The sequence below is a fragment of the Gymnodraco acuticeps genome, unplaced genomic scaffold, assembly GCF_902827175.1.
Source record: "Gymnodraco acuticeps unplaced genomic scaffold, fGymAcu1.1, whole genome shotgun sequence".
Lineage (NCBI taxonomy): Eukaryota > Metazoa > Chordata > Actinopteri > Perciformes > Bathydraconidae > Gymnodraco > Gymnodraco acuticeps.
Genome location: NW_022992062.1, coordinates 1 through 27760, shown reverse-complemented (window position 1 = coordinate 27760; position 27760 = coordinate 1). Strand labels below are relative to the sequence as shown.

General features: G+C 40.9%; 1 protein-coding gene across 1 annotated transcript; it reads left to right on the top strand.

The window, feature by feature from the left end:
* The first annotated feature begins 1804 nt into the window (after positions 1-1804).
* LOC117537075 (tetraspanin-15-like) lies at positions 1805-26971 on the top strand. The gene is made up of 4 exons (XM_034202251.1): positions 1805-2098; positions 24452-24637; positions 26536-26610; positions 26694-26971. The coding sequence occupies exons 1-4, from the start codon at positions 2012-2014 to the stop codon at positions 26796-26798; spliced, it is 453 nt and encodes a 150-aa protein (XP_034058142.1). The 5' UTR covers positions 1805-2011; the 3' UTR covers positions 26799-26971.
* Positions 26972-27760: the final 789 nt, after the last annotated feature.

The following is a 27760-nucleotide window of genomic DNA, read 5'->3' as shown; positions in this document are numbered from 1 at the left end:
GCCTTTACATTGAAAAAATACTTATTTATTTTTGCGCTTTTCCAAGTGCTCAAAGCGCCTTACTTATCACATCTCTGCATGTGTGACCATTAAAGAGGGTGTCATCCCTCCAATTCTATAGTCTTTCTATAGTACTAGTAATACATTGAATACTGTGGACAATACCAACAGGAACCATTTAGGGTGAAGTGTCTTGCCCAACGGCATGTTGAGTGCAGTGGTGGTCAAGGTACCTGTTATGCCCCACCCTTAAAATGGCCCAAATGGGGCTAACACAATTCCACCACTGACCCAAATAGAACACGAAATACACCTTTTAAAATCATCAAATCCATAGGATTTATTATAATCAACACATCAAATGTTTAAGTATCCATCCTAGGATGAGAGGCAGAAACACAGCGGTCCCCACACCAGAGGCCTCCCTCTTCTGCTGCTGCACTGGAGCTTTTAAGCACTTCCTTCTCCATGTGCACCTCGCCTGAACCTCGTTACAGCAATGCAGCCCACCTGGGTCGAGGAACCAAAGGGAAAAAGAAACAGGGAATACATACAGCCGTAACAATACCCTTTCAATGGAGATGATGGAGAAAACATCAAGTTCCCTCTATGGTGCCGTTCCGGTGAAGAAAACATGATGGAGGGCCTTTTAAGATGCACTTCAAGTGGAGAAACATGATGAAGTGCCCTTTGAGGTGTGCTTCCAGTGGAAACAACTGTATGAAATGCCTTCTGAGATGCACTTCTAGTGGAGAAAACATGATAAAGGTCTCCATAGGATGTCCTTCCAGTGGAGACAGCATTATCAATTGTCCACTATGGTGCCCTTCCACTTAAGAAATCTTGATAAAATGCCCCCTAAGATGCACCTCCAGTGGTGACAACATGATGAGGTGCCCTCTTTCATAACGTTTAAGTGGATTAGAGATGATAAAATAACCTTTATGATGCTCTGTCTTTGGAGAAAACCTGATGATGGTGCCACACTGTTTGCAGTCAGCCACCACAGCCTAAAGAAATACACTTACCTCATTAACATCACCTCACCACTGACCCCAATTAAAACAGTATGAATACAATGACATCACTCACACCGCCTCCACCCCACACATCATATTAACAGTAAGTTAAATAACAAGATGCATCTCTTTCTATATCTCTCTATGAGAACATCTCAGAAGATGAAACACCTGTGCTGATGATCACCTGGGTAAACACGGCCAAGTGCATTAACCTATTTGTGAAAACATGAGTAACGTCACCAGATGCCATATATATCCATCAAGGGGTGGCAACAACAACAACTGATGCAACCAGAAGAAACAGGGATTAGCTGTGTTCCGAGGTCAAAGCAGAACCCCAGTAAATAATTTATTTACTAGTTATTTTCAAAGCATGTTCCTCTGTCTTTCAAGTTTCAAGCTAGTAATCATGAACAGATGGAAAACCAAATGTAATTAAATATATATTGTGTCTTTTAGTGACTATATGCTGTTACACAGTGTTAAAATGTCATCTATGAGCTGCATATTACCATGTATAGGTCCACACCTGTTTTGCTGATACAAGGCTTTTCTGACCTCAATGTCTGTTTTACTTTTAATAGTCTTATATTCTTATATTTTATTATTATTGTATTAATATCAAACATAGAGAAAGATATTTAAAATTATTCTATATTAACCATTTTATTCATTTGTATATATGTATTGTATTTTAATTGTATTTAGTAAATGAACATCATCATGCTAATCCAATTAGATAGTGATGATGTGTTCACTGCCCCTTTAAGACGGTAGTCAAAACAAAGCGTGGAATGTTTTTCCGGCCAAGCGGAAATGGTTATTGTTGCGGTCTTTACCAACGTTAGTATGTGGGAAATGAGGGCTGCTATATATATAAAAAACAGCTAGCTCTGTTAAAAATCGTATTCCATTTCATTAGGAATATTTGATGTTTCGTTATTATCATTTTCCCTGAACTAACCGCTAGCTTGTTAGCATCAGCAGCCATGCCGTCCTATTCTGAATTAAGGAAAACAAACCACTTCTACTACTTCATCAAATTCACCTTAAATATCTACTCAATGCTGTTCTCGGTAAGTTTCCTATGCATTTGTTCACGTTATTATAGCTATTTTAATGGTAGCGGATGCGAAACACCCACTAGCATCACCTCGCCAAACCTCATCCATAAAACTGTGAATTTAATGTTTTATATTTTCCTTGCTTATGCACACTTGTTACCACATAATATTTTACATATTATGAATCTATACCATCTGTTGTACACATCGGCATGTATATCAGACAATGAGCACAACCATCTGGATCACAGTTAGATTTCTAAACACGTATCTCCTCCATATAAAGCCTGTTTTCATCCACAGTTTTGGGCGTTTTTGGTGCAGCTTTGCTACAGATTTATTGAGATTAAATGCCCCATGTTGGCTAGGACTCATGCCGTATTCACCAGCAGTCTATAGTGATTAACATGTAAGTCATACTTTATGATATAAAATGTTTTTTGTTGATGTAGGGCCATGCTATGTTAAATTGTCATATTTTCTAATGGGATTTGGTGTGGAGTTTTGGGGATACTAGCTAGCAAGATGCATGATTAGCCTGCAAGATAAACATCATGCATCCTCCTATTTGTTAATCCTTTCTTACTACAATAATTTTTGGCCATGTAATAATTCATTACAGTATAATTGGATGTTATTAATTGCATTTTTTAAATTGTTTTTATCAGTATTAATCGATCACTGGTAGCAAACAGCACGGTGGTGCAGGGCGTTGGATGCAGTTAAAGGGAAGGCTGTGGGCAAAGCGATCTGCCGACAGAAAAGAGGAACAGGCGGAAAAGCGCCTTTTATTATTGATTTAAATCCAGCAGTGGTGTTAAAGTACTGTACTGAAGTACACTTTTGAGTATTTCCATTGTATGCTACTGTGTACTTCTATTCCTCTACTATTCAGAGGTAAATGATGTACTTTTACTCCACTACATGTATTTAATACCTTTAGTTACTTTACAGATGTGGATGAAGGATGTGAAATCTAATCAAGTGTTAAATCAGACTTTAGTTCCACCTGGAGTAAATCCACCAGCTACCCTGCAGTATACAAAGTCATTCAGACTAGCTGCACCTTCACCAGCTTTGAGAACACTTTCATGATCAATCATTATAAAACATATCATATATATTATTCTGAAATGGACCAATCTGCACAACGACTACTTTACTGTCGCTACTTTCACTATATTTTCTACTTTCACTTGAGGAACATTTTGAATGCAGGACTTTTATTGTGGCCAGCCTAAGGCACACCTGTGCAATAATCATGCCGTCTCAGCATCAGCATCTTGATATGCCACACCTGTGGGATGGATTATCTCGGCAAAGGAGAAGTGCTCACTATCACAGATTTTTTTCAGATTTGTGAACAATATTTGAGAGAAATGGTTATTTTGTGTATATAGAAAATGTTTTAGATCTTTGAGTTCATCTCATGAAAAATGGGAGCAAAAACAAAAGTGTTGCATTTATATTTTTGTTCAGTGTATGTACTCTGGCACCTGATTCACATGAAAGTACAAACAAATAACCATCAGGAGTTAATTGTTCATTAGAAAATGGTCGATATCCATCCAGCGCCAACTCTCAGGCCACTTTAGTTGATTATTACTGTCCTAGAGTTACATTTAGGACCCAACAGGCCATGAAGACGTGAATATGATTGATCCTCCGCCATTATTGGCCGCTAACAAACCCCTGCTGGGTTCTGATCCTCCATCTCACCCCAACAACACTTATCTGCGGGAACATTGTCAGTTATATTCAATTTGGAGCGCCGTAAATATGCCTGACTGTCTGTGTTTGTTGAAATATATTCACCCTACAGCACATTATTGAATATTATTTCTAAACATGGGTAGTTTCTCCTGCTGATGTTCAGGTGTATATTAGTATGTAGTGTCTCTACTTTAAAGAGTCCTCTCCTGCTGATGTTCAGGTGTATATCAGTATGTAGTGTCTCTACTTTAAAGAGTCCTCTCCTGCTGATGTGCAGGTGTATATCAGTATGTAGTGTCTCTACTTTAAAGAGTCCTCTCCTGCTGATGTTCAGGTGTATATTAGTATGTAGTGTCTCTACTTTAAAGAGTCCTCTCCTGCTGATGTTCAGGTGTATATCAGTATGTAGTGTCTCTACTTTAAAGAGTCCTCTCCTGCTGATGTTCAGGTGTGTATCAGTATGTAGTGTCTCTACTTTAAAGAGTCCTCTCCTGCTGATGTTCAGGTGTATATCAGTATGTAGTGTCTCTACTTTAAAGAGTCCTCTCCTGCTGATGTTCAGGTGTATATCAGTGTCTCTACTTTAAAGAGTCCTCTCCTGCTGATGTTCAGGTGTATATCAGTATGTAGTGTCTCTACTTTAAAGAGTCCTCTCCTGCTGAGGTTCAGGTGTATATCAGTATGTAGTGTCTCTACTTTAAAGAGTTCTCTCCTGCTGATCTTCAGGTGTATATCAGTATGTAGTGTCTCTACTTTAAAGAGTCCTCTCCTGCTGATGTTCAGGTGTATATCAGTATGTAGTGTCTCTACTTTAAAGATCAAATGCAAAGATTTTTTTTATAATTGCCAGTAAAATCGAAATCATATAGCTACAACACTATCTAAGATATTGCAGTATTAAAATCTGAGATAATATGCGTCTGGCAATGCGCAATATCTATTTTGTTCAACCCCCAACACCAAGTCCGACGATTTATTTTTCAGCCGCTCGTCTCCGCAAGATGGCGTCGCGTGACGTCAGAGTGGCCAAACATATTTCCACCTGGCTTATCGCTCACAGCTGCTTCCGCCGATAGTACAACTTAGTTTCGTTATCATGTCTGATTCTGAGTAGACTATAGACTAAAAGCTGTAGGAATCCAAACTATAACATATAAGTACCCTGTATCAAGATTGATGCAAAACAAGTGAAATTTGACCTTTTTAGAGAGGTTTAGAAAAATAAAGTCCAGGCGACCTCTGGGTAATTTGGGAACCATCAGTTCCATTTGAACTTTTTCACTGTAAAAATCATTTTATTACTTTGAATTATCACTATAGGTATTCATTCCATCCAAATACAACTGTTGTGAAAAAATAAATAAAACATACTCTGTTATCCTCTTAGCCCCACGGACCCGAAATCGCGTCATTTGCAGGAAACGACGTCTAAGGAACCTTAATATTTAATAAACTATGAATATTTTATATCCATATAACGGGAACAAACTCATTTAACTGATCATTTTCATTTATTTAAAAAAAAAAACCCCACAATGCTAACAGTGAGCCTCTGAATTAGCCCAGAGCGAAAAATGCTAACCTATTACTGCACCGAAAATCACTCCTAGCTCCCTTATTACTTATCCTAGCTCCACATCCAACACATTGTTTATGATCGTAAAGACACAGAATCTAACGGTGCTCACCTCAACACTGAAAGATACAAACTCGCGAGGTTATCAACAAAAACGTACATCAAAACAAGTGGCGCTAGGTACTAGGGCTGTGCGATTATGGCAAAAATCATAATCACGATTATTTGGGTCAATAATTGATATCACGATTATTTTGACGATTATTCATTGACCATTTATTGAACTTTAAAACAAATAATATTTTACCAATAAACAAGATCAACAAATATGTTGGAGCGCACTTCCAAAACCATACTAAACATATATTATTAATATGATAAATAAAAATAAATTAGACCAAAATAAATGAAATCAAACATGTTGCAGTGCACTGTCACAACCTACTGAACACTCCTTAACATATAGCCAACATTTTGGTAAAACATATTCAACATATTCCACTCAGTTAAACGTTGAAGGCTGGCCAACCGTCATGGTCCAAAAGTAACAGGAAATAAATGTTGAACTACAATTTAAGACCAAATAAAAATGTTTTGGCCACCATGGCAAATGCTGGTAGGGCTGCTCATGTAATCTCTTAAAGATTTTTTGCAAGAAACACCAGGCTGTTTACATGGTCTGGTTTCAGAGATGAGCGCAGGCAGGTGACAATATTGCCACCTGTACTGAAGACCCTCAGCCACGCCCCGACACAGCGGTGACGCCGGCCAATCACAAAGCTTTGATGCATTCAAGTGCATTATTCTGGCACAGGAAGATTATGTTACAGGACATTAACGATAAAACAGAATATTGTTGTTTTATTTTTAGACACATCTCGCGATCGACTGGTTGGGCACCCCTGGGCTAGACCATAGGTCCGTTGTGGTGGCAAAGTAGTCAGCTGAAGCCACATCTCTCTCAACTTCCCCACGGCATTTGTCAAATAATACCGAATGAAATAATACCGAGACGGCATCGCGTAACGCTTGTCCAACGTGTTGACAAGTTGCTTAAAGCCCTCGTTGCTAACAGTGCTAACTGGGCACATATCTTTAGCGATGTGAAATGTAATGGCACCTGTAATATCTCTGTCTCTGCGAGCTCGTCGCGTAGGCCGTTGCTCTGTACAATGCGTCCTGAATCGATGACTGTGATGATGTTGTGGATGAAGTCGAGCGGCATCTGCTTTTTGGTCTGCTTTTTGTTGTATTACTGCCCGGTCGTATTGCACTTTGTGGTTGTATTTCAGATGATTAAAGAGATTGGTTGTGTTAGCGTGTGGTGCAAACACAACCTGGTAACAAATCCTGTACTGTACTTTGTTTTGCTCCACGTCGGACTCCTGAAAGCCAAAGTACTTCCAAATAGTGGAAATAGTTGTACCCTTCTTTTTAACGAGTTGCTGCTCTTGTTCTGACATCTGCGCTTGCGCTTTTAGGGAGGGGCGAAGCGCACCCAGCTAAATAATCGTATTTTGTCAATTATGCTGTTTTCATAATCGTCGCAAGCCATAATCGTAATCGCGATTAAAATACGATTAATTGCACAGCCCTACTAGGTACTAACATGCGCTAGGCTTACCTTCCTCTTTGTCTGGTCTAAAATGGCATTAAAACGATAAAAACGATGATGTAGTTAATCCATAGGTTAATATTCAATGGGGCTGTGTCCCCTTTGAAATGTTCTGATAATCTATAAGCAATAAAACTGCAATTCCGTGATCTGCTGTCCGCTCTGTGCTCCGTGCGCTTTGAAATCAAATCAAAATGTGTTTACCTCAATTCTTTGGCGTTTCTGCATTGCCCGGCTCTTTCGTTCTTTCGGTTGTTTTTTGTGCTCAAATATGGAGGGGACGGCTCCGGGTTTCAGCCTCCGATGTACTTTAAATGCTTCTCCACCAACAGACTTGACGATGGCAGGATCAACATCGTATGCATCAGACGCGAAGTGGTCAGAGCACAACTTGCTCCATTTTGTCGGCTGCCAGCCAACACGATTCACTAAAATAATCCAGTTTCGGCGGATGATTTTGTCTTGGGGAAATGAATGAAAACTTCTCCCAGATCCCGCACTGTTCGTACATCCGAAAGCACAACAATAACCCATGTTTTGCGTGATTTCGCGGATATAATTCAGAGTTTTCTGCACCAGTCATGAGCGAAAAACACCGCTGACATGTGAACAGCGCACGAGACTGCCGAGTCGGGATATTTGGCCCAGAGACTGTTTGGCCACAATGACGTCACGCGCGCGGAGGCTGCTGGGAATGACATGTCAGAAATGTCAGACGGCTTTGGGTTGAGTTTTGTATCAATAAAAAGCTTTTTTTCAGGTGTATTATCTCGATTTAAATAAAACAAAAAATACAGGCAGTCTTAAAAACAACATTTCTATAACATTTTTGCATATTTGGGTGATTCTCACGAACTTGGTGTAACATGAGCCAAAACAGTAAGATGCAGATTTTGAAAATTATTTTTCTCATTAGTATCAACCAGGTTCTAAATGAACTAGCCCTAGTAAAAGAAAAGTTCTGTATATGTTTTAAAACACATTTTTAGAGAGTTTTATCGAGTCATTGACCAAATAAATTCATTACCGTAACACATTTTCAATTGATGATAACTAAATATTTGAGTAAATGTTTGGCATTTTATTTTTTAACGTATGCTGCTGTCAATAGTCACAAGTAGTCACATAGTGTAATAATTCAGGTAAATATATAATAATATAATGATTTTAGTTATTAACTTCATTACCGTAACACAATTTTATGTTCCACACATTGACTTTTACTGTGGTGTAAATTGTACAATTGATTAAAAAAAGACAATTTTAAAATATGAACAGACATACCAAACATTTCCTGTACAAAATGAAAATTTGAAGGTTTTCCATATTCCTATCAAAATATTAACTTATTAAGGAAGTGTTATGGTAATGAACAGAGCATGTCGGTAATGAAAAGCTTTTGTTATGGTAATGACCTTACATGGAGAAGAGATATACTATTGCTTTATAAATACTATCGCTTTACGTATATATGCACACACAACAATTTTGAATTGCACCGTTACTTTTATATACTGTCTCTTTACACACACAATAGACAATAGTAACGTAACGTTTGTTACATGATACATAATGTACCTGTATAAAATCACCGCTGCCGGCAGGGACATCGCTCCTTGCATGGTCCTTGGAAAATGCGGCAGTGTTTTTCCACTCTAAACTTTTCCAGGGCTCTGTAGAAGTCAAACTGTTCAATGGGTGGTCCTTCAATGCAGATTCAGTCGAGATTTTCTGCTTTTATTCTTGCCCTGGTCTTTATGCGATTTTGAATGCTGAATCCACGTCCGCACCGCACCGTGCTCATTGGAATGACCGAGATTGCAGCCAGGAGCTTTGTGGTTTCAGGTAGGAAGCCAGCATGTTGTGTAGCCATGATCTTCACCAACTCCTGGAAGGAATTTTTGCTGTAGTTTGCATGGACTAGCTCCTTAAAAGGTGACCACTCTGCGCTGCAGGTGTCCGTGTCAACGATAGGTTCCCATCCCGCTCGGCAGAAGTGATCCCGGATGGTCCGCTGCTCATCGTGTCCAAATCGCGCAGGTTCAGTGTTGTCCCGTGGCAGACACCATGGGTCAAATATGCGAAAAGCGGAAAAGAGGCCGATGTCGGGGAAACGATCTTCAATATTCTGGATGAGGGTGTCGAGGAAGCGCTGCCTTTCACCATCCACGGCCTGCCGCATCGCCCTGGTAGCCTTTGTCTTTTCTCCCTTAAAATACATCCCGCCGTTTTTCTCCGCAATGTTGGCCAGGAATTATTGGAATTTTGGGCCGCCTTCATCTCCAATCTGCATGGCTCACAGCGCATTGATCGTTGAGGTTACAGCAGGCTGAACGTCATCAGTGTCCAGGATGACATGCATTTCTTTAAGCCGTGCTTGCCGAGAGCTGCTGTTGGAGAAGTATCCATAGATGCTGCCCACCGTCCTCTGGTAGCGCTGGAGGGATGGTATCGCCACAGCAGCCTGCTGGGCACACAAGTTTAGCTTATGTGCAGCGCAGTGTGTGCCACCGATGGCTGGGTTTTCCCTTTTTAAAACGCGCCACGAACCCATTTTCTCTTCCAGTCATAACCGCTGCCCCATCTGTACGGACGCCAGTTATGTCGTTCAGGTCGATGTTGTAATTTTGCAACTGCTCCTTAATGGTTTGCGTTACGGTTGCAGCGTCGCATGCAGTATCTTTGCGTTGCACAAGTAGTGGGTTTCTAAGTCACCGTCATTTATTAGGTTAACATATGTGCAAAGAAGCTTTTCCACCGAAATGTCCGTGGACTCGTCAGTCATGAGCCCCTTGAATGTTGAGTTATTTAACTTTGCAATGAAATCCTCCTTCAGCACATTACGGCGCACTGCATGTCCTGCACTATGTCGTTGTGAGGGCGTTCTCTGAAACTCGCAGTTCTGCCAAGGTTTCACATCCCTGCAGAATGCACAGTTCATTCAAGCTTTTGTTTTTGTGTGTCAGCAACAGTTCTTTTGCCAGGTAATACACGTTCCTCTTGGCCGCAATTACCGCCTTTGATCTGGCACAGACCATTCAATTAACGGCAACTTGAACGTTGTTTCTTCGTAAATGCTGTGCATCTAGCACTGCTTTGTGATCCACCCCCTTTATGTGCATCTCTATAGTCTTCACCCTGAAGTTGGACGTCCCCGAGGTGAACACGTTGTGCTTTTTTTCCCTTACAGATAGTGTGCAATACATTTTATGACTTTGTTTGTTATAGCACAACCACGGGAACTTCATTTTCCAGGTTCCGACAAACTTCCTTTTGTTGTGGCTGACCGGTTTCTCTTCGTGGCTTACGGGTGTAGAAGTGACATTGTCAGATGGCGTAGGCTCTGGATGGGGTGGGAGGCTAGATGACAACAACATCCGGCCCCGGGGCACCTGCACGGGCGGGGGATGCTGGCGGAGACTAGGATGGCGGCAACTCAGACTCGGGCTGAGAGCCAACGGCAAGGCTCGCTGGCAGTACACTTTTTTCCGTCACAGGAACCGGCTTTGCTGGCGGCGAAAAAATCCCACCAGCCTCCTTTGCCCCTCCAACAGAGGGATGTCATTTTCCTTTTTGTCATTTAAACCAGGGGTTCCCAAAGTGTGGGAAGGTGAGCCTCCCCTCAGAGAACATAGTCACAGCCGCGCCCAGGGGCGGACTGGGGGGAAAAAGTGGCCCGGGGATTAATTGACAGACAGGCCCACTTAATGCGCGGCATGTATCGGCCGGCCGGCGACGAAAGTATGTTACTTAACAAAAAACCCTATGCATTTTATGTTATTTTGGACCATTATTCATATAGTCATCACATTACCTGAGCCCTTGAGTTGCCTAAGCAAAATAGTTACAGCATATATTTAGTGATTTTAATGTTAACAGATCATTGATGCAATAACATTTGGACCCAATTTGCCTGACTTGACGCATGGAATAAAACATGGGGGTAGGAAGCATCCTCAATGTGGGTGAGACAATTTGACAGGGGGTGTGGGCAGGTGGTGGACCTCACCTCCTCTAGGGGGGTCCGGGGGCAAGCTCCCCCGGGAAGATTTGTTTTAAAATGTTGAAGTTAAATGCATCAATCTGGTGCATTTGGAGAGCAAAATTAGGGACTAAAGCTATGGATACATCTCTCAACACCAATATGAAATAGAACTGTAAACAGATTTACTTTTTCTTTCAACATTTATTTGAACAGCAAGTGGAGGCAAAAGTGACTGCACCCAGAACAATAAACCTGCTAGCTAACTAGCCTAAACTCAGTAACAGAATGTGGGTTCTGAATGAACGTTCTTCTCCACAGCCGTGCGACCTCTGAGTCAGACGTCACTTCCCCCTTTTCTATCCTACGGGTGCAGCCACTCCACCTGAACCCCTCTCTGTACAGAGAGTGAGGTGTTCCTTGAGACACACATCATATTTTCCCAGCAAAACAATCATCTCTAAAAAGTTACCATGATCAATGGTGTCATCATCTTGTGTATATAATGCCTCCGCCTGCGTGCCCCTGTAGCTCAAACCACTTTGACCAATGAGCTTCAACACATCTATGATGCGCTCCAACACTTGACGCTTCCTGCGGACTTCCTCTCTGTGACGTGACATCTGAGGTCCCATGAGAAGGTCCTGAATTGTGTTTTTTGAGAATCTGAGGAAATATGCCTCAGCGCAACCTCTGTGAGCATGGCTCTGATCATGCTCCTCGACTCTCTGATGTATGTGTGTGAAGTTGGTCATGCCAGTGATGAAGGAGTTGCTATCTCTAGGATTAGCAAAAGCCATACAAAGGGAGCAGAAGAGTACTTCTCTGGCTTCACTGTATGATAGCTATTTCCTGTTTGTGCCGTCTTTGCAAAAAAAAGCCCTCTGCACTACAGCCTTGTCTGCCTTCTGCTGGGGGTGAAAACGGAAGAATAGGTCTAATGTGCCTGACATCGGCCTGGTGAAATAATCAACTGGGGTGGCACTGACATCCTGGCCTTGACTAACTCTGTCAGTGTCAGCAGCAGGATCATCTTCAGCCTACATAAATGATTAGTATTGATTAGTATGTTACGTTATTATGTTACCACCATGTTATTATTATGTATGTAAACCAAGTAAAGTCTTAAAGACAGTAACAGGCTAATTTCCACCAGACAGTAACTTTAGTTGCAGGTTGACAAATAATGGACCCTTTATTATTTGTAGTATTAATAAGGTAACCTAACGTCTAAGCTAATCAAACAAAAGACAGTATAAGCAATCATCGTAGTCTCATTGATTCACCAGCCCAAGTCAAGTGGCTATAATGTTCAAATAGATTACCGTTGTCAATGAGTGAAGCAAATCTACCAGCAGCTTGCATATTTCACCAGAATTTGGTCAGTGAATGTTGTTAATTTTACCCTGTCCCTGTGAACACACAATGTACTGTAGGCAATAGGCTAGCTAGCTAATGCATTAGCTGTCCCTGTGAACACACAATGTACTGTAGGCAATAGCCTAGCTAGCTAGAAATAGGCTAGCTAGCTAATATTACCTCATCTGCTACATTAAAAAGCAAGCTAGCATTAGCCAAATGAGGATTTTCACTTTCAGCATCAATCATAACATTAACTTACCATCATATCACTGCTGGTACTGGGCTCTAGATGCCGCTGTACTGTGTCAGTTTCATTGCTGGACTCACTGCCACTGGGAATGGCCGCTGTGTCGGCTAACGTTACATCAGCTTCTCCGGTGGTGGTTGTACTACAACTACAACCAGCTGCAGGACCAAACGAAAAGTCTGTAATTTATTTTTATTTTGCTGAACCTTCCTCAAGTGCTTTCATTTTTTTATCCCTAAGTTTTTGTGCACCTCCTTTACGCTTTGGAGCTTGTTTATCCATCAGTAACTCACTCCTGATCTTTCACTGCGCAGTGACAGCAGCTACGGGCCTGATGGGGAGTGGCCGGCCCGGAACGCTTACAAATGTGGGCACTTACAAATGTGGGCCGGTAGGATTTAGTTAAGCAAAAAAAAAAAGGGAGTGGCCGGTATACTCACAAATATGGGCCGGTAGGATTTAGGCAAAAAAAAAAAATTTAAATTTCAAAAAAAAAAAAAAAAATGTATTTATTGTTTTGGCCCTCCGGCCCATGCACAGCACCGGCCCACCGGGGAAACTCCCGGTATTCCCGATGGCCAGTCCGCCCCTGGCCGCGCCCCCCCTCCCAATTATTATTATTGTTGTTGCTATAATGCAGGGGTATTCAATTGCATTTCAAAGAGAAAATGTAAGGTGAGAAAATGTCATAAAATGCTCTGTTTTCGCTACCTTCCTATTTTTTGATTGGTTGAGCGTCACCTCCTTAAGACATTAAACAATAGCTTTTTTAAACCTCTTTATCTTTATGTTTTAAACATGTTGAGGTTAAGGATGGCAGCTTCCTCATACGTTGCACTCGGAGAGAAATAGTTGAGACGGAGATGTCTTTAGCAGCAGGGAGGAGTAACGTTTCACCAATGTTGTGAGGTTTACCTGCCTTAGCTATCCGTAACGCCACTCGGTATGATGCTTCGGTTGCCTTTGTATTCACAGTGCTAAATGTGTCAATGACATTTTTCTGTGACTGCAATTCCTTGAGCTTCCGGTCAAAAAACTCCTGTGGCTTGGTCACCAAACATGGGTGTTTCGTCTCAATATGACGCCGGAGTTTATATGGTCTCATACCATCATTAGCTCGCACCTCGTTGCAGATAACACACTGTGGCAGTGGAGTGTCATCAGGACCGGTCCATGAAAATCCTAGCTTCAAATAATCATGGTCATACTTCCTCCGTTTTCTGACAGACGCTGTCTCCTCTCTCACTTTAGGTAACTTCACTAAAAATCTATCCATATTTTGCCGCTCGCATAAAGTTAGCTGAAGTTAACTAGCTAGATTTCACTGTTTCTCTTTATTTTTTTCTGGCGGCTGCGCCTCCGTTGAAGCTCTCTGGCGCCCCCCAGGGTAGGCGCGCCTCACACTTTGGGAACCCCTGATTTAAACGATACAAATTGTCGATCTTCTCTCGGATACTTTTTTTTGGGCCGCCTCGGCTCGAGTTGAGGGCGCTCCGAGCTGAAAAAGGGCATCCAATGACGGCAAGACGGCCCCCTGGCGGAAACACTGGCTCAGTCTCTCTCTCTCTCTCTCTCTCTCTCTCTCTCTCTCTCTCTCTCTCTCTCTCTCTCTCTTTCTCAGTCTCTCTCTTTCTCAGTCTCTCCCTCTTTCTCACTCACTCTCTCTCTCACACACAATGTGAAGATGTCCTATTCTAACCTCTCTTTCTTTCCTTCTGTACTCTTCCAGCAGCTCTGGGTTGCTGTACACTTTCTCTCTGTGCTTCACCACCCTCACCTTGGAAGCTGCCCTTTTCCTTTCCACCTTTTCTGAACTTAATTTCAAGAGGGATTCAGTATTCATTAAATAAATTAGATTCAAATAATATATATAAATTATTTATTTATAGTTAAAGCTCACCATACATAGCTGCACACATTTCTTTCATTACCGCAACAATTTTGTTCATTACCGTAACAGCCTCCTATATGACATGGTAATGAATGCAGAGCATTACGGTAATGAATGACCATAACACTAGCTAGCATAATAGTTAGCATAGCCATGATGCTACAAAATAAATATTTGCACTATCATTCTGGCTCTATAAAAGCTACTTTTCTATTGATTTTGGAATCAATAACTTTCAAAAAAACATTATATAATACCCCATTACGGTAATGACAGTTAGTAGTGTACACTGGGGTGTCAGTAAATGGAATCTTTAACATATCTATAGCTTGACCTTGAAAGGACATCTTACCTTGTAGCCATCTTGCATCTTCTCTTCCATGCAATGCATCATGGGTAAATCATGGGTAATGAACTTCACATGCTCCGGACACACATATTAATCCAAAAATATTTTAATTCATAAATCTTAGACCCAAAATAATTATATTACCAGTAACAATGTACCATTTCAACAAAAAATTGTATTTATGTATGTATTAAATTGTGCGGATTTATTGTGATATTTTGGGGTTAAATGTAGAAAAATAAACTCCGGACGCATTACGGTAATGAATTTCTACATGGAAAAATGGTGAAAAAAATATGAATTACTACCTCAACTACAAAAATAGCAATAGTACCACAGACAATACACAATGCAGTTTGATATAGAATTGATTATTTTGATTATTTTTGTAATTTTGTCTGTCAATTCCTCACAGACATGACCAAAGGTGGTTTCGTGAGAATCACCCATTTGGAAGCTTTGCATTTGACCTTTAAAGAGTCCTCTCCTGCTGATGTTCAGGTGTATATCAGTATGTAGTGTCTCTACTTTAAAGAGTCCTCTCCTGCTGATGTTCAGGTGTATATCAGTGTGTAGTGTCTCTACTTTAAAGAGTCCTCTCCTGCTGATGTTCAGGTGTATATCAGTATGTAGTGTCTCTACTTTAAAGAGTCCTCTCCTGCTGATGTTCAGGTGTATATCAGTATGTAGTGTCTCTACTTAAAGAGTCCTCTCCTGCTGATGTTCAGGTGTATATCAGTATGTAGTGTCTCTACTTTAAAGAGTCCTCTCCTGCTGATGTTCAGGTGTATATCAGTATGTAGTGCCTCTACTTTAAAGAGTCCTCTCCTGCTGATGTTCAGGTGTATATCAGTATGTAGTGTCTCTACTTTAAAGAGTCCTCTCCTGCTGATGTTCAGGTGTATATCAGTATGTAGTGTCTCTACTTTAAAGAGTCCTCTCCTGCTGATGTACAGGTGTATATCAGTATGTAGTGTCTCTACTTTAAAGAGTCCTCTCCTGCTGATGTTCAGGTGTATATCAGTATGTAGTGTACTCTACTTTAAAAGAGTCCTCTCCTGCTGATGTTCAGGTGTATATCAGTATGTAGTGTCTCTACTTTAAAGAGTCCTCTCCTGCTGATGTTCAGGTGTATATCAGTATGTAGTGTCTCTACTTTAAAGAGTCCTCTCCTGCTGATGTTCAGGTGTATATCAGTATGTAGTGTCTCTACTTTAAAGAGTCCTCTCCTGCTGATGTTTCAGGTGTATATCAGTATGTAGTGTCTCTACTTTAAAGAGTCCTCTCCTGCTGATGTTCAGGTGTATATCAGTATGTAGTGTCTCTACTTTAAAGAGTCCTCTCCTGCTGATGTTCAGGTGTATATCAGTATGTAGTGTCTCTACTTTAAAGAGTCCTCTCCTGCTGATGTTCAGGTGTATATCAGTATGTAGTGTCTCTACTTTAAAGAGTCCTCTCCTGCTGATGTTCAGGTGTATATCAGTATGTAGTGTCTCTACTTTAAAGAGTCCTCTCCTGCTGATGTTCAGGTGTATATCAGTATGTAGTGTCTCTACTTTAAAGAGTCCTCTCCTGCTGATGTTCAGGTGTATATCAGTATGTAGTGTCTCTACTTTAAAGAGTCCTCTCCTGCTGATGTTCAGGTGTATATCAGTATGTAGTGTCTCTACTTTAAAGAGTCCTCTCCTGCTGATGTTCAGGTGTATATCAGTATGTAGTGTCTCTACTTTAAAGAGTCCTCTCCTGCTGATGTTCAGGTGTATATCAGTATGTAGTGTCTCTACTTTAAAGAGTCCTCTCCTGCTGATGTTCAGGTGTATATCAGTATGTAGTGTCTCTACTTTAAAGAGTCCTCTCCTGCTGATGTTCAGGTGTATATCAGTATGTAGTGTCTCTACTTTAAAGAGTCCTCTCCTGCTGATGTTCAGGTGTATATCAGTATGTAGTGTCTCTACTTTAAAGAGTCCTCTCCTGCTGATGTTCAGGTGTATATCAGTATGTAGTGTCTCTACTTTAAAGAGTCCTCTCCTGCTGATGTTCAGGTGTATATCAGTATGTAGTGTCTCTACTTTAAAGAGTCCTCTCCTGCTGATGTTCAGGTGTATATCAGTATGTAGTGTCTCTACTTTAAAGAGTCCTCTCCTGCTGATGTTCAGGTGTATATCAGTATGTAGTGTCTCTACTTTAAAGAGTCCTCTCCTGCTGATGTTCAGGTGTATATCAGTATGTAGTGTCTCTACTTTAAAGAGTCCTCTCCTGCTGATGTTCAGGTGTATATCAGTATGTAGTGTCTCTACTTTAAAGAGTCCTCTCCTGCTGATGTTCAGGTGTATATCAGTATGTAGTGTCTCTACTTTAAAGAGTCCTCTCCTGCTGATGTTCAGGTGTATATCAGTATGTAGTGTCTCTACTTTAAAGAGTCCTCTCCTGCTGATGTTCAGGTGTATATCAGTATTAGTGTCTCTACTTTAAAGAGTCCTCTCCTGCTGATGTTCAGGTGTTTATCAGTATGTAGTGTCTCTACTTTAAAGAGTCCTCTCCTGCTGATGTTCAGGTGTTTATCAGTATGTAGTGTCTCTACATGTCTCCAGGCTTTAATGTTCACAAAGCTCTTTATTGTTCTCATACTGCCTGTGCTGCAGCACCTCTTTTCACCCTCTGTCTGAAACCAGAGCTGCTCTGATTGGTTAGCTAGCCAGCTCTGTTGTGATTGGTCAACCTGCTTGGAGATTTCGCTCACGTACAACGAAATGTGTCACATGCAGGCTGGCGAGAGTCTGATATTGACCGATCATCTGAGCAGCAAAGAGTAGTAATCAAAGTGTTATAGAGATGTGATATATTCAAATAGCAGGAAGCACAATATTTTTAAATGTCAAAATATGTGTTAATTATCATTTAGAATGACGTATTGTGAAGCTGCAAACATACAGTATTTCAGCCTACAGACGGTATCCTAAATACATAATAACACCTATTTGTTTGCTACACATCCTCTGTATAATGAGTAATAATGCAAAATGATCGATTCCTCCAATATCGTGAATCACATCAGTCGAAAAGAATGCACTTTCTTCCAAATCCTGCCGCCCTGATAATCAGAATCGAGCTCTAAGGCTTGCAGTGGGAACCTGTCCATGACTGGACTTTGAGATTGAAAGATAAGCTTCCCAATGTCCTGGCATTTTGTCCTTTTTTTAAAATTTGGGGACACTGTCAGATCAGCTGGTTCAAAGTCTGCTACACACTCCTATCTTCATTACAGCTGCAGTGACTTCAGATGTGGGATCTGATCCAGATTCAGCCTCAGAGCCGGTGCGTTACGGAGGCTGTGAGCAGTAAATTGAGTTGAAGCAGACGGACGTTTGCTCTTAAAGCAGATTGCCTCTTTTTCCAATAGAAAAATCAATATCGGGGAAGCAAACGCTGCGTGTCTGCTCTTCTCCAAGCACTCGGTTAAATACCAACAGCAGGGCTCGACAGTAACGGTTGCCAGGTTACCATTGGCAATCATTCAGAAAAAATTTCAACCACTTCTTGGCCTTTGGTTGCCATCAGTGGCAACCAGTTTTTAACATAAAGAAACAAGGACAGCAAATGTGCAACCCAAAATAGATAAATGTTAAATATTTGTTGTATTAAGAGTGATATTTAATTATTGTTGTGACCAGTTGGAACCTGATTCTTTCACACACACATACGGGTTTTGGGCCGAGGGCGACACCGTACTTCCGGTATCCGCCATTTCACACGAGGTGCAAGCAGAATATCATAGTCTATTGCCTTAATCAATATCTAGTCAACTCTAAAATACCACATATATGCATTGGCATGATAATATTATTGTGACAAGTGGGGTATTCACCTGGTGTTTCCAGAAGATAGACGTAGATGCTGCCAAAATCGACCGAAGGCCACTTTCGAGAGTCGTTTTTCCATAAGGGCAATCCGACAACCCACACAGCTCTAGTTTACGCTGGTAACGACCTAGAGCACGCCCCTCAAGTCCAGAGATGTAATCCGAAGACATGCAGCGATTTCTTCGGTCGTTAATTCAGAAAAAAAACCTAGTGCGCTCTGCCTGGCTAGTTAGCTAGCTGTTTATATTAGCACCTCCAGGATATTAGCACCTCCAGGAAAATGTCGTATTTATATATATATATATATATATATATATATATATATATATATATATATATATATATATATATATATATATATATATATATATATATATGGCGAGCGTTGCATTGTGGGTAGCTCGTGACGTCACTGTGTGTGAAAGAATACTTAAGTTGCACGTGCATTGGTGTGATTACGGAGCCAGAATGCCATGCACGTTTACTCGTGTGCGCCGTGTGTTTGTTTTACAAAAAATGGCGAAGCAAATTAAGTTGTTTGACTGTGGGGTAAAAAGGTCAGCCAACACCTCAACTTCTCAAACGAATCGTTCAAAGTGATTCAACTGATGAAGCGCAAAATGAACCCGAACGAAAAGCAAAGAGGAAATGTGTGAAGTCTTGGGAGGCGAAATATATATGTACGTTCTGCTCCTTTGTGCATTCACTTCCGGTAAAAGTTCCTTCAAAATAAGAGTCCCGATCTTATTACTACCAAAATAAAAGTGCTAAACGAAACTTTACCATAGGAAAATATTGGCATACAAATATAATCACTTCTATAAAAAGGTAACACATTTTAAATATAGTTAGACATATTAAAGGTAATTTACAGCATTAATAATTCATATCTAATTTATAACTGTGAATGCTTTTCATTTAACATTAGAAATGTATTAGTCTGGCCAATCCAAGACTTCAATGCTGAAGGGCCAATGGATCTATGGTGGGGATCAGCACAAAGGTCAAGACAACCCACATTTGAAAGGGAGACAACGGATGGCCAAGAAACTAGCGACTTGCTCAATTCCTTTGTGAGGGATCTGTGAAGAACATGACAACAGCTGCACTACTGGTATTTAGTATACCAGCAATTGAGGGTGGACAAGTTTCCTACCACTTAAGTTTCAAATAATTGTGTTAATTACTTATTGTAAAGCCTTTGAACATTCTTTTGTGTCACATGTAGAGATGCAACAATAGCACTTTGAGTCGATTGACAGAACAACAATGGATGATTTTAAATGATTTCTTGTTCAGAAATGGCAGAAAATACTGATTTCAGTACAATTTCTCAAGTACTACATTGAGTACCATGTTGAAGTACTGAGGTCTGTTCTTTACTTACTTGAGTATTTCCATTTTATGCAAAGTGATTTTCATGCGTAAACGTGAGAAAATGCTGTTTTCTGCCTTAAAAAATGTAGATATTTGAGTTTAAAGTGAATATCTTTGGGGTTTTGACTGACTAAACACGACATATAAAGAAATACCTGCTGGGTCATACGTATTGAACACTTGAACAATGTAAATTATGAAAACAAATACCATGATGTAGTAGTAGGTGGTGGTGGTAGTAGTGGTGGTGGTAGTGGTGGTGGTGGTAGTAGTGGTGGTAGTGGTGGTGGTAGTAGTAGTGTAGTAGTGGTGGTAGTAGTGGTAGTGGTGGTGGTAGTAGTAGTGGTGGTGGTAGTAGTAGTGGTGGTGGTAGTGGTGGTAGTGGTGGTGGTGGTGGTGGTGGTGGTGGTGGTGGTGGGGTGGGTGGTGGTGGTGGTGGTGGTGGTGGTGGTGGTGGTGGTGGTGGTGGTGGTGGTCGTCTTGGTCGTGTGTGTGTTGTCGTGGCGTGTGGTCGTCTCCGTCGTGGTGTGGTCGTGGTCGTCGATCGTCGTCATTGGTGGTGGTGGTCGTGGTGGTGGTCGTGGTACTTGTCCGTCGTGGTGTGGTCGTGGTCTTGGTTGTTTTGTGGTCGTCGTGGGTGGTTCGTCTGGGTGGTGGTGGTGTTCGTGGTGGTGGTCGTCTTCGTCTATGGTGTAGGTGGGGTCGTGGTGGTCATTCTCGTGGTGGATCGGTGGTGGTCGTCGTCGTCGTCGTGGTGGTGGTTGTTGGGTTTCTTGGTGGTCCTTGTTGTATCGTCCGTGGATGGTCGTGTTGGTGGTAGGCGTCTCGTCGTGTGGTGGTGTGGTCGTCGTCTTCCGTCGGCCTCAATTACTTGACTGGTCATTTAGTTGATTGGCAGGAAACTGTTTTGCACGTCTGGTTAGTTTTCTTAATTCTTCTACTCCATTCCATGTCATGTTATACTGTTTATTCCACTAGATTTGACTCTCAGCTATACAAAAAATACTTTATTAAATGAGCCCTATTATGCTTTTTGGGGTTTTCCCTTTCCTGTAGTGTATTCTATAGGTTTTAGTGCAATGGTCTGCAGAGGCTAAAATACCTGCTTTTATATGAAGAATAACTGCGTTTACAGTTTATTTTTGCAGTACATTTCCCTGAAGCTGAATGCTTTATTTTCGTTGTTGTAATGGTGTGTTTACTCAAGTAGAAAATCTGTGTTTTCCTGATAATATTATAGGTGTAAAAGAGGTCCGTGTGCACTTTGAAGCAATGATGGTTGAGATGATGCAGCCTTGTTACAGCAACAACACAATTTTCCCATTTTCTGTTCCCATAATCATACATTCCCATTTTATATATTTGGGTGTTGTGTTCTGGGAAACCTGTATTCGTAATAAACACATTTCATACAGAAAGGTTTCAGGAGTTATTGTGGAGCACCGTGATGGGGTAGGAGGAGTTAGGGATGGGAACGATCAATCGAATATTCGAAATTATTCAGGTATTCAAATATGAGATTATGAGTTATGAATATTTGTATTGTAATCTTTTTTCTTTTGGGAGGGGTGCCTAAGTTGATTACATATGATCAAATGGAATAATTCAATGTATACGACAGTGCCATAGCTAAGTGTGTTAGGTCTAAAGGTGTGTTTTGCTCCGCTCACCGGTCCCTCACAGCGGGCAGAGCTGCAGGTGCTGATCTCTCTCTCGCGTCCGGTTATACTTCACTCGCGTTTATGTCCAAATCCATCAGACCTAGCTAGTTCTAGCTAATGGTATGGCTGCTGCCCCTCCCTACACGCAGATCACGCAGACTCAAACCTCATCTTATGCCCACATTCCAGCTGAGAGGGTCTTCTCTACAGCTGGCCTGATTGTGAATCGCCTCCGCACCCGCCTCTCCCCTGAGTAGACATGCTCATATTCTTAAATGAAGAATGAGTATTGAATAGCTTCATTCTGTGCATAGGCCCTGTTATAGGTTGTTGATCTCTGTTGTCACGGGTTACATTACCCTAACCCGTTATGTTGTTTGTGTTTGATCCCTCTTTCATTTAAAAACCAAGTTATGTTTTAAGCATGAAAGCTGCAGGCCTATAGCTGTCAACTGTTCAAACTGTGATCACCAGTTCAATACATTTGACAAATTCGACTTGGTTTCTATACTTATTTGAACATGGATTTATTTTTCAAAATATATATTTTTTTTTTCTACAAATCTAAATATATGTTTATAAACAATCAGGCTTTCTGACGTTTGCTCCATTTTAAAATACAAGATAAAAAAGAGTAAAAGTATGAAAAACATCTGAAGTTCAAGTTAAAACGTGCAAAACTTTTGCTTGAAATGTAGCACACAGGTTTTTTCTAGAAAGATATAGGCCCAATCCCAAACCGCCCCCTACACCCTACCCCCACACACTACCCCTCCGTTTGTACGTTCGCGCGGAGGGTCCGCCATATTTAGGGCTGTTCCAAACCAACGAGAGTGGAGCGGTGTGGAGGGGGAGTGGGCTATCAAGCCCTCAAACAGCGAGTCTGCATCGGTGCTGACTTGAGACCGGTCTCTACCTGACCGGAGTCACGCTGTGTGTGTCTGTCAGGAAACAAGCTGTTAACAAGTAGTTCCAGCAAACATCTACTGATAAACTGCGATGTTAACAACCTCATGATGACCTCATATGTTTTAACTTAGGATCAAACCTGTGTTTAGTCTAGAAAAAGGTAAATGTGTGCATTTTATTATAAAGTTGTGTATATTTACAGATTGTTGCAAAAACAAGAAGCTTATAAACATCAGGTTTAAAACTGGGGGTTTCTCCATTAACTGGGGGTTTCTCCATTAACTGGGGGGTTTCTCCCATTAACTGGGGGTTTCTCCATTAACTGGGGGTTTCTCCCATTAAACTGGGGGGTTTCTCCATTAACTGGGGGTTTCTCCCATTAACTGGGGGGTTTCTCCATTAACTGGGGGTTTCTCCCATTAACTGGGGGGTTTCTCCCATTAACTGGGGGGTTTCTCCATTAACTGGGGGTTTCTCCATTAACTGGGGGTTTCTCCATTAACTGGGGGGTTTCTCCCATTAACTGGGGGTTTCTCCATTAACTGGGGGGTTTCTCCCATTAACTGGGGGGTTTCTCCCATTAACTGGGGGTTTCTCCCCGTTAACTGGGGGTTTTGGGGGGGTTTCTCCCATTAACTGGGGGGTTTCTCCATTAACTGGGGGTGTTTTTCCATTAACTGGGGGGTTTCTCCATTAACTGGGGTTTCCTCCCATTAACTGGGGGGTTCCTCCCATTGACTGGGGGGTTCCTCCCATTAACAAATCCACTGAAACAAATGTAGAATGTGTGATATTGGGCTTTATAAATACACTCTGATTGCTTTCCTTGGTATCACAGGTTGTTGTTGGATTGTTGCACACGGTGTCATCACGGTTGTGTTGCTCATCCAATCATTGTGAACTGTCTGAATCTACTAGGGGTCACGTCCATCGTCTTCATTCACTGCATAATTTCTCTAAGGGGATAAAGTTTCGGTTTATGTGGGCTGGAGCCAAATCCTTCCTTAAGAGGAAACAAATCCACTTAAGAAGTTCATTAGTCTGGATTTCAGTGGAGCGTTTACAGTGTGAGGAGATGCCAAAACATTCCTTGGTTTGATTTGAACAACAACAATTTGAAATAAACATTTAACGATTTTTGCATCATCAATCAATCTGGCTTGCTTGAATAATGCCATCTAAATAAAAAATGTCCACCCTAGTTCCTCAAAGTCCAAGGTCATGTCACTTTATTATGATATATAACTCCATGCTTTAATGTTCAAAAAGCCCTTTATTTTTCTCCTACTGCCTGATTGGTCAACCGCTTAGAGATGTCCCGCCCCTTAGCCTATCACTTACAGTCATAGAGTTGCATAGAAATGCTTTATAACCTCTTTTCACCCTCTGTTCCATCACGTACAATGTGTTGGAGCAATAACCAATAGGAGCGTGAGTGTTACATAGTGATGTCACTATTTTTCTGAAGTAAACAAAGGGTTAGGGTTAGGGAGCACTGGGATTTTAGCCTTTGCAGACCATTTACATGCACTAAAACCTATAGAACACACTACAGGAAAGAGAAAAAGGCAAAAAAGGGCCTCTTTAAGTGCATTTAAAATCATTTCTGGTTACAAATACTACAGTCAACCTGTATTTGTTCCTTAATACACAATTGGAGTACAGTAAGTAAAAGTATTCTGATTGTGAATAGACTTTCCTCTCACATCAGTTTCTGTAATGTCAGCATCACCAACACTGCGTACAAAACCCTCGACACTATTCCTTCTTCTTCTTCCAGTGAGTGTTTTTATCCCATTAACCCCCCCCCCCTCTCTCTGCAGCTGATGGGCCTCTGTGTTCTCTGTGTGGGGGTTTACGCTGAAGTGGAGCGGCAGAAGAACCGGACCCTGGAGGGCCTGTTTCTGGCCCCCGCCGTGGTGCTCATCCTGCTGGGCCTGGTGATGTTCACTGTGTCCGTGGTGGGCATGGTGGGCTCCCTGAGGGACAACAAGACCCTGCTGCACATGGTGAGGAGGAGCTCTTTGTTGTTGTTGTTGATGTTGTGTACAGAAAGATATCTTTTACCCCTGAGCGTTCCCAAGAAGATTTATTGTCGGTGCTGCTGTCGGATTTCTGTTTCCCCCTCAAAGCAACACGAGACACACTGTGGAGGTTTCCAGAAATCTGTGCAGCAAAGACATTGATAACATAGTTTCTGTCGCTTGATTTTCATAATAATAACAATAAATAACGTTATTTGTTGGAGGCAGGTCAAAGTGCTTTAACAGTTTGGCACAAGACAAACAGAAAATAAGATAACATTTAATTCCAGTCCAAGGTTAAAAGATATATAAGCAGCATGTGCAAGGCAAGTGCTTTGCTAAATAGATTAAAGGCATTTAATGGGCCCTATTATTCAAATGTTCAAGTGTTTCATGTCTCTACTGTGACATGTCTCCATGTTTTAATGTTCAAAAAGCTCGACACATAGGGATTTTAGCCTTTACAGACCATTTACATGCACCAAAACCCGTATAGAGTGGCGAAGCCCCTCCCCTTCCGGTGGACCTCCATGGGACCTTATTTCGGTAAAATTATGTATTGAAGTCAATGGCGAGAGAAAGATTATCTTTCGATCCCGTTTGAATTGTGCCACGAATTACACATATGATGTTTGTCAATTTAAAAGATAATTTCGCAAGTAAAAAAAATAAAAATGTCGTAAAAAAATGTTTTGTGTGAAACCGCTCAATGAACTACATCTCACGTCTCGCACCACACACCCAGACGGCCGTCACGTTGAAACATTTCACTTCTTTCTTTCAGAATGAGGCGGAAAGTATTAAAAGAGGTGAAAATCACTCCAAGCCTGGGCGCGTTGAGAGCTGTGCATACACACAAGGGGAGTTAGTCGGTTCCGTGAGAGCCAGCATGCGGGACCGCGACTCTGGGATTTGTAGTCTTTCTAGTTGCCTATTTTTCATAGTCTTATATTTCAACAGTTTTACGACAAACTGGGACTTTTTTGACACGGAAATGATCTTTTAAATTGACAAACATCATATGTGTAATTCATGGCACAATTCAAACGGGATCGAAAGATAATCTTTCTCTCTCCATTGACTTCAATACATAATTTCCATGGGGCGGAAGTAGATGGGCGGGATTTCGCCTCTCCATAACAAACTACTGGAAAGGGAAACCCCCAAAAGCAGAATAGGGCCTTTTTAAGATATAGTGCAACAGAATGACATCATGACCTTTTTAAGTACATATGAAAACAATTTAATTAAAAAAAGCCAAGATAATACAGATGTATCCAAGCTAAGAGTATGACTTATAAAATACAACTATACAATGTTTTAGTAAGACCTGTGAAGACACCATTACAGTAGTCGAGTCTACTGAAGATAAAAGCATGGACACGTTTTTCCAAATCCTGCTGTGACATTAGTCTTTTAATCCTAGATATATTCTTTAGGTGATAGTAGGCTGACTAATTGTTTTAATATGACTGTTTAAACTCAGCTCAGAGTCCATGACTAATCCTAGATTTGTGGCATCATCTGTTGTTTTAAACATTGCAGACCGAAGCTCAGCGCTGACTTTTATTCGTTCCTCCTAAGCTCCAAAACAATTACCTCAGTTTATCTTTATTTAATTGGAGGAAGTTCTGACACATCACGTAATTGAATTGCTCATGTACTTACTCAGCGCTTTAATTGGACCATAGCCCCGTGGTGAGATTATAATGTAAATGTGTGTGTCGTCTGCATAGCTATGGTAACTAATTTCCCATATCTGAGGAAGTGGAAGCATGTCGATGTTAAAGTAAAGAAGCCCCAGGATGGAGCCCTGAGGTATTTTTTTCCTGTTTTTACCCTGAATTTTGTATAAAAGTGCGATTTTTTCCCTGCCTCGACAGTTTCTCTGTGTCCTCTGTGTGTTGCTGCTCCTCCAGGCCATCGGGCTCACCCTGGCTCTCATCTTTGAAAACAAGGTAAATATTATTCATGTCACTTTTCCTCTAAATCCTCAGATAATATCCTAAATGATAGCATCAACACTTGTTCCTCTCTTCAGACGTCGGCCCTGTTTCAGAGCAGTATACGAGAAGGAATCAAACACTACTACGATGATCTGGACTTCAAGAACATCCTGGACTACATGCAGGAAAAGGTGGTTTGATATTTAATATATAAACACATAAAGACAGACACTTGAGGACAATAATGATGCTCTTATTTGATAATTTGTTTGCTACGCAGCTGTAGGGTTGTACCATCTCTTCCTAGAGTGCAACATACAATATATAGGAGACATAAAAAGACATACAATAGTGCAAGGGACACCACGGTTTGATTTTGATTAGATTTATTTCCATCGTGTAAAAAAATTAATGAAATGAAACAAGAGAATTATGATACTGTACAAACCTAAGCAGTATCAAATTAATAAACACAAATATTATTGACTTATAAATTATATATAAACAAATGATCTTCCTAATTACACATCCGAAAGGTTGCATGTAAAAATGCAGGAATATGTCGACCAAGTACCTGTAAATAATCGAGCAGTGTGTATTTGGAAACGTCACACTGTTTAAGATATAAATCTAATCCGAACAGTACATCAGTGCATTGAGTTTCTTTCAACATGACCTTCAGAACTAAATGTCTGTAACGGGTGTTTAACCTTTAGCCGTGAGCTGAAGATGTAATCTCCCCTCACTCCTACATCCTCACAGGAGATCATGCTGTTTGATTTCACCGCAAACGTCAGTAAAACAGGCGATAAATCCTGTTCCTGCCCTTTTTATTCGTCCTCCCACTGCTTGTCTTAAGTAGAGATGTCTTTCAAAATAAATGTCAGACTTTACGGTGGAAAGTAACTTAAGTACATTCACTGTATTTAAGTACAATTTAGAGGTACTTGTACTTAGACATTTCCATTTCCTGTTACTCTACTATGCTTCTATTCCACCATCAATTAGAGACAGATATTGGACATTTTACTACCCTTCATTTATTTGACTAATTTAGTAACTTGGAATATTTAGATTTAGTTTTATAATCTAATTTATAATTTTTAAATTCCACTGGATGAGGCAACGCAGCTTTATTTCTGTCACATAAATGCCATATAAA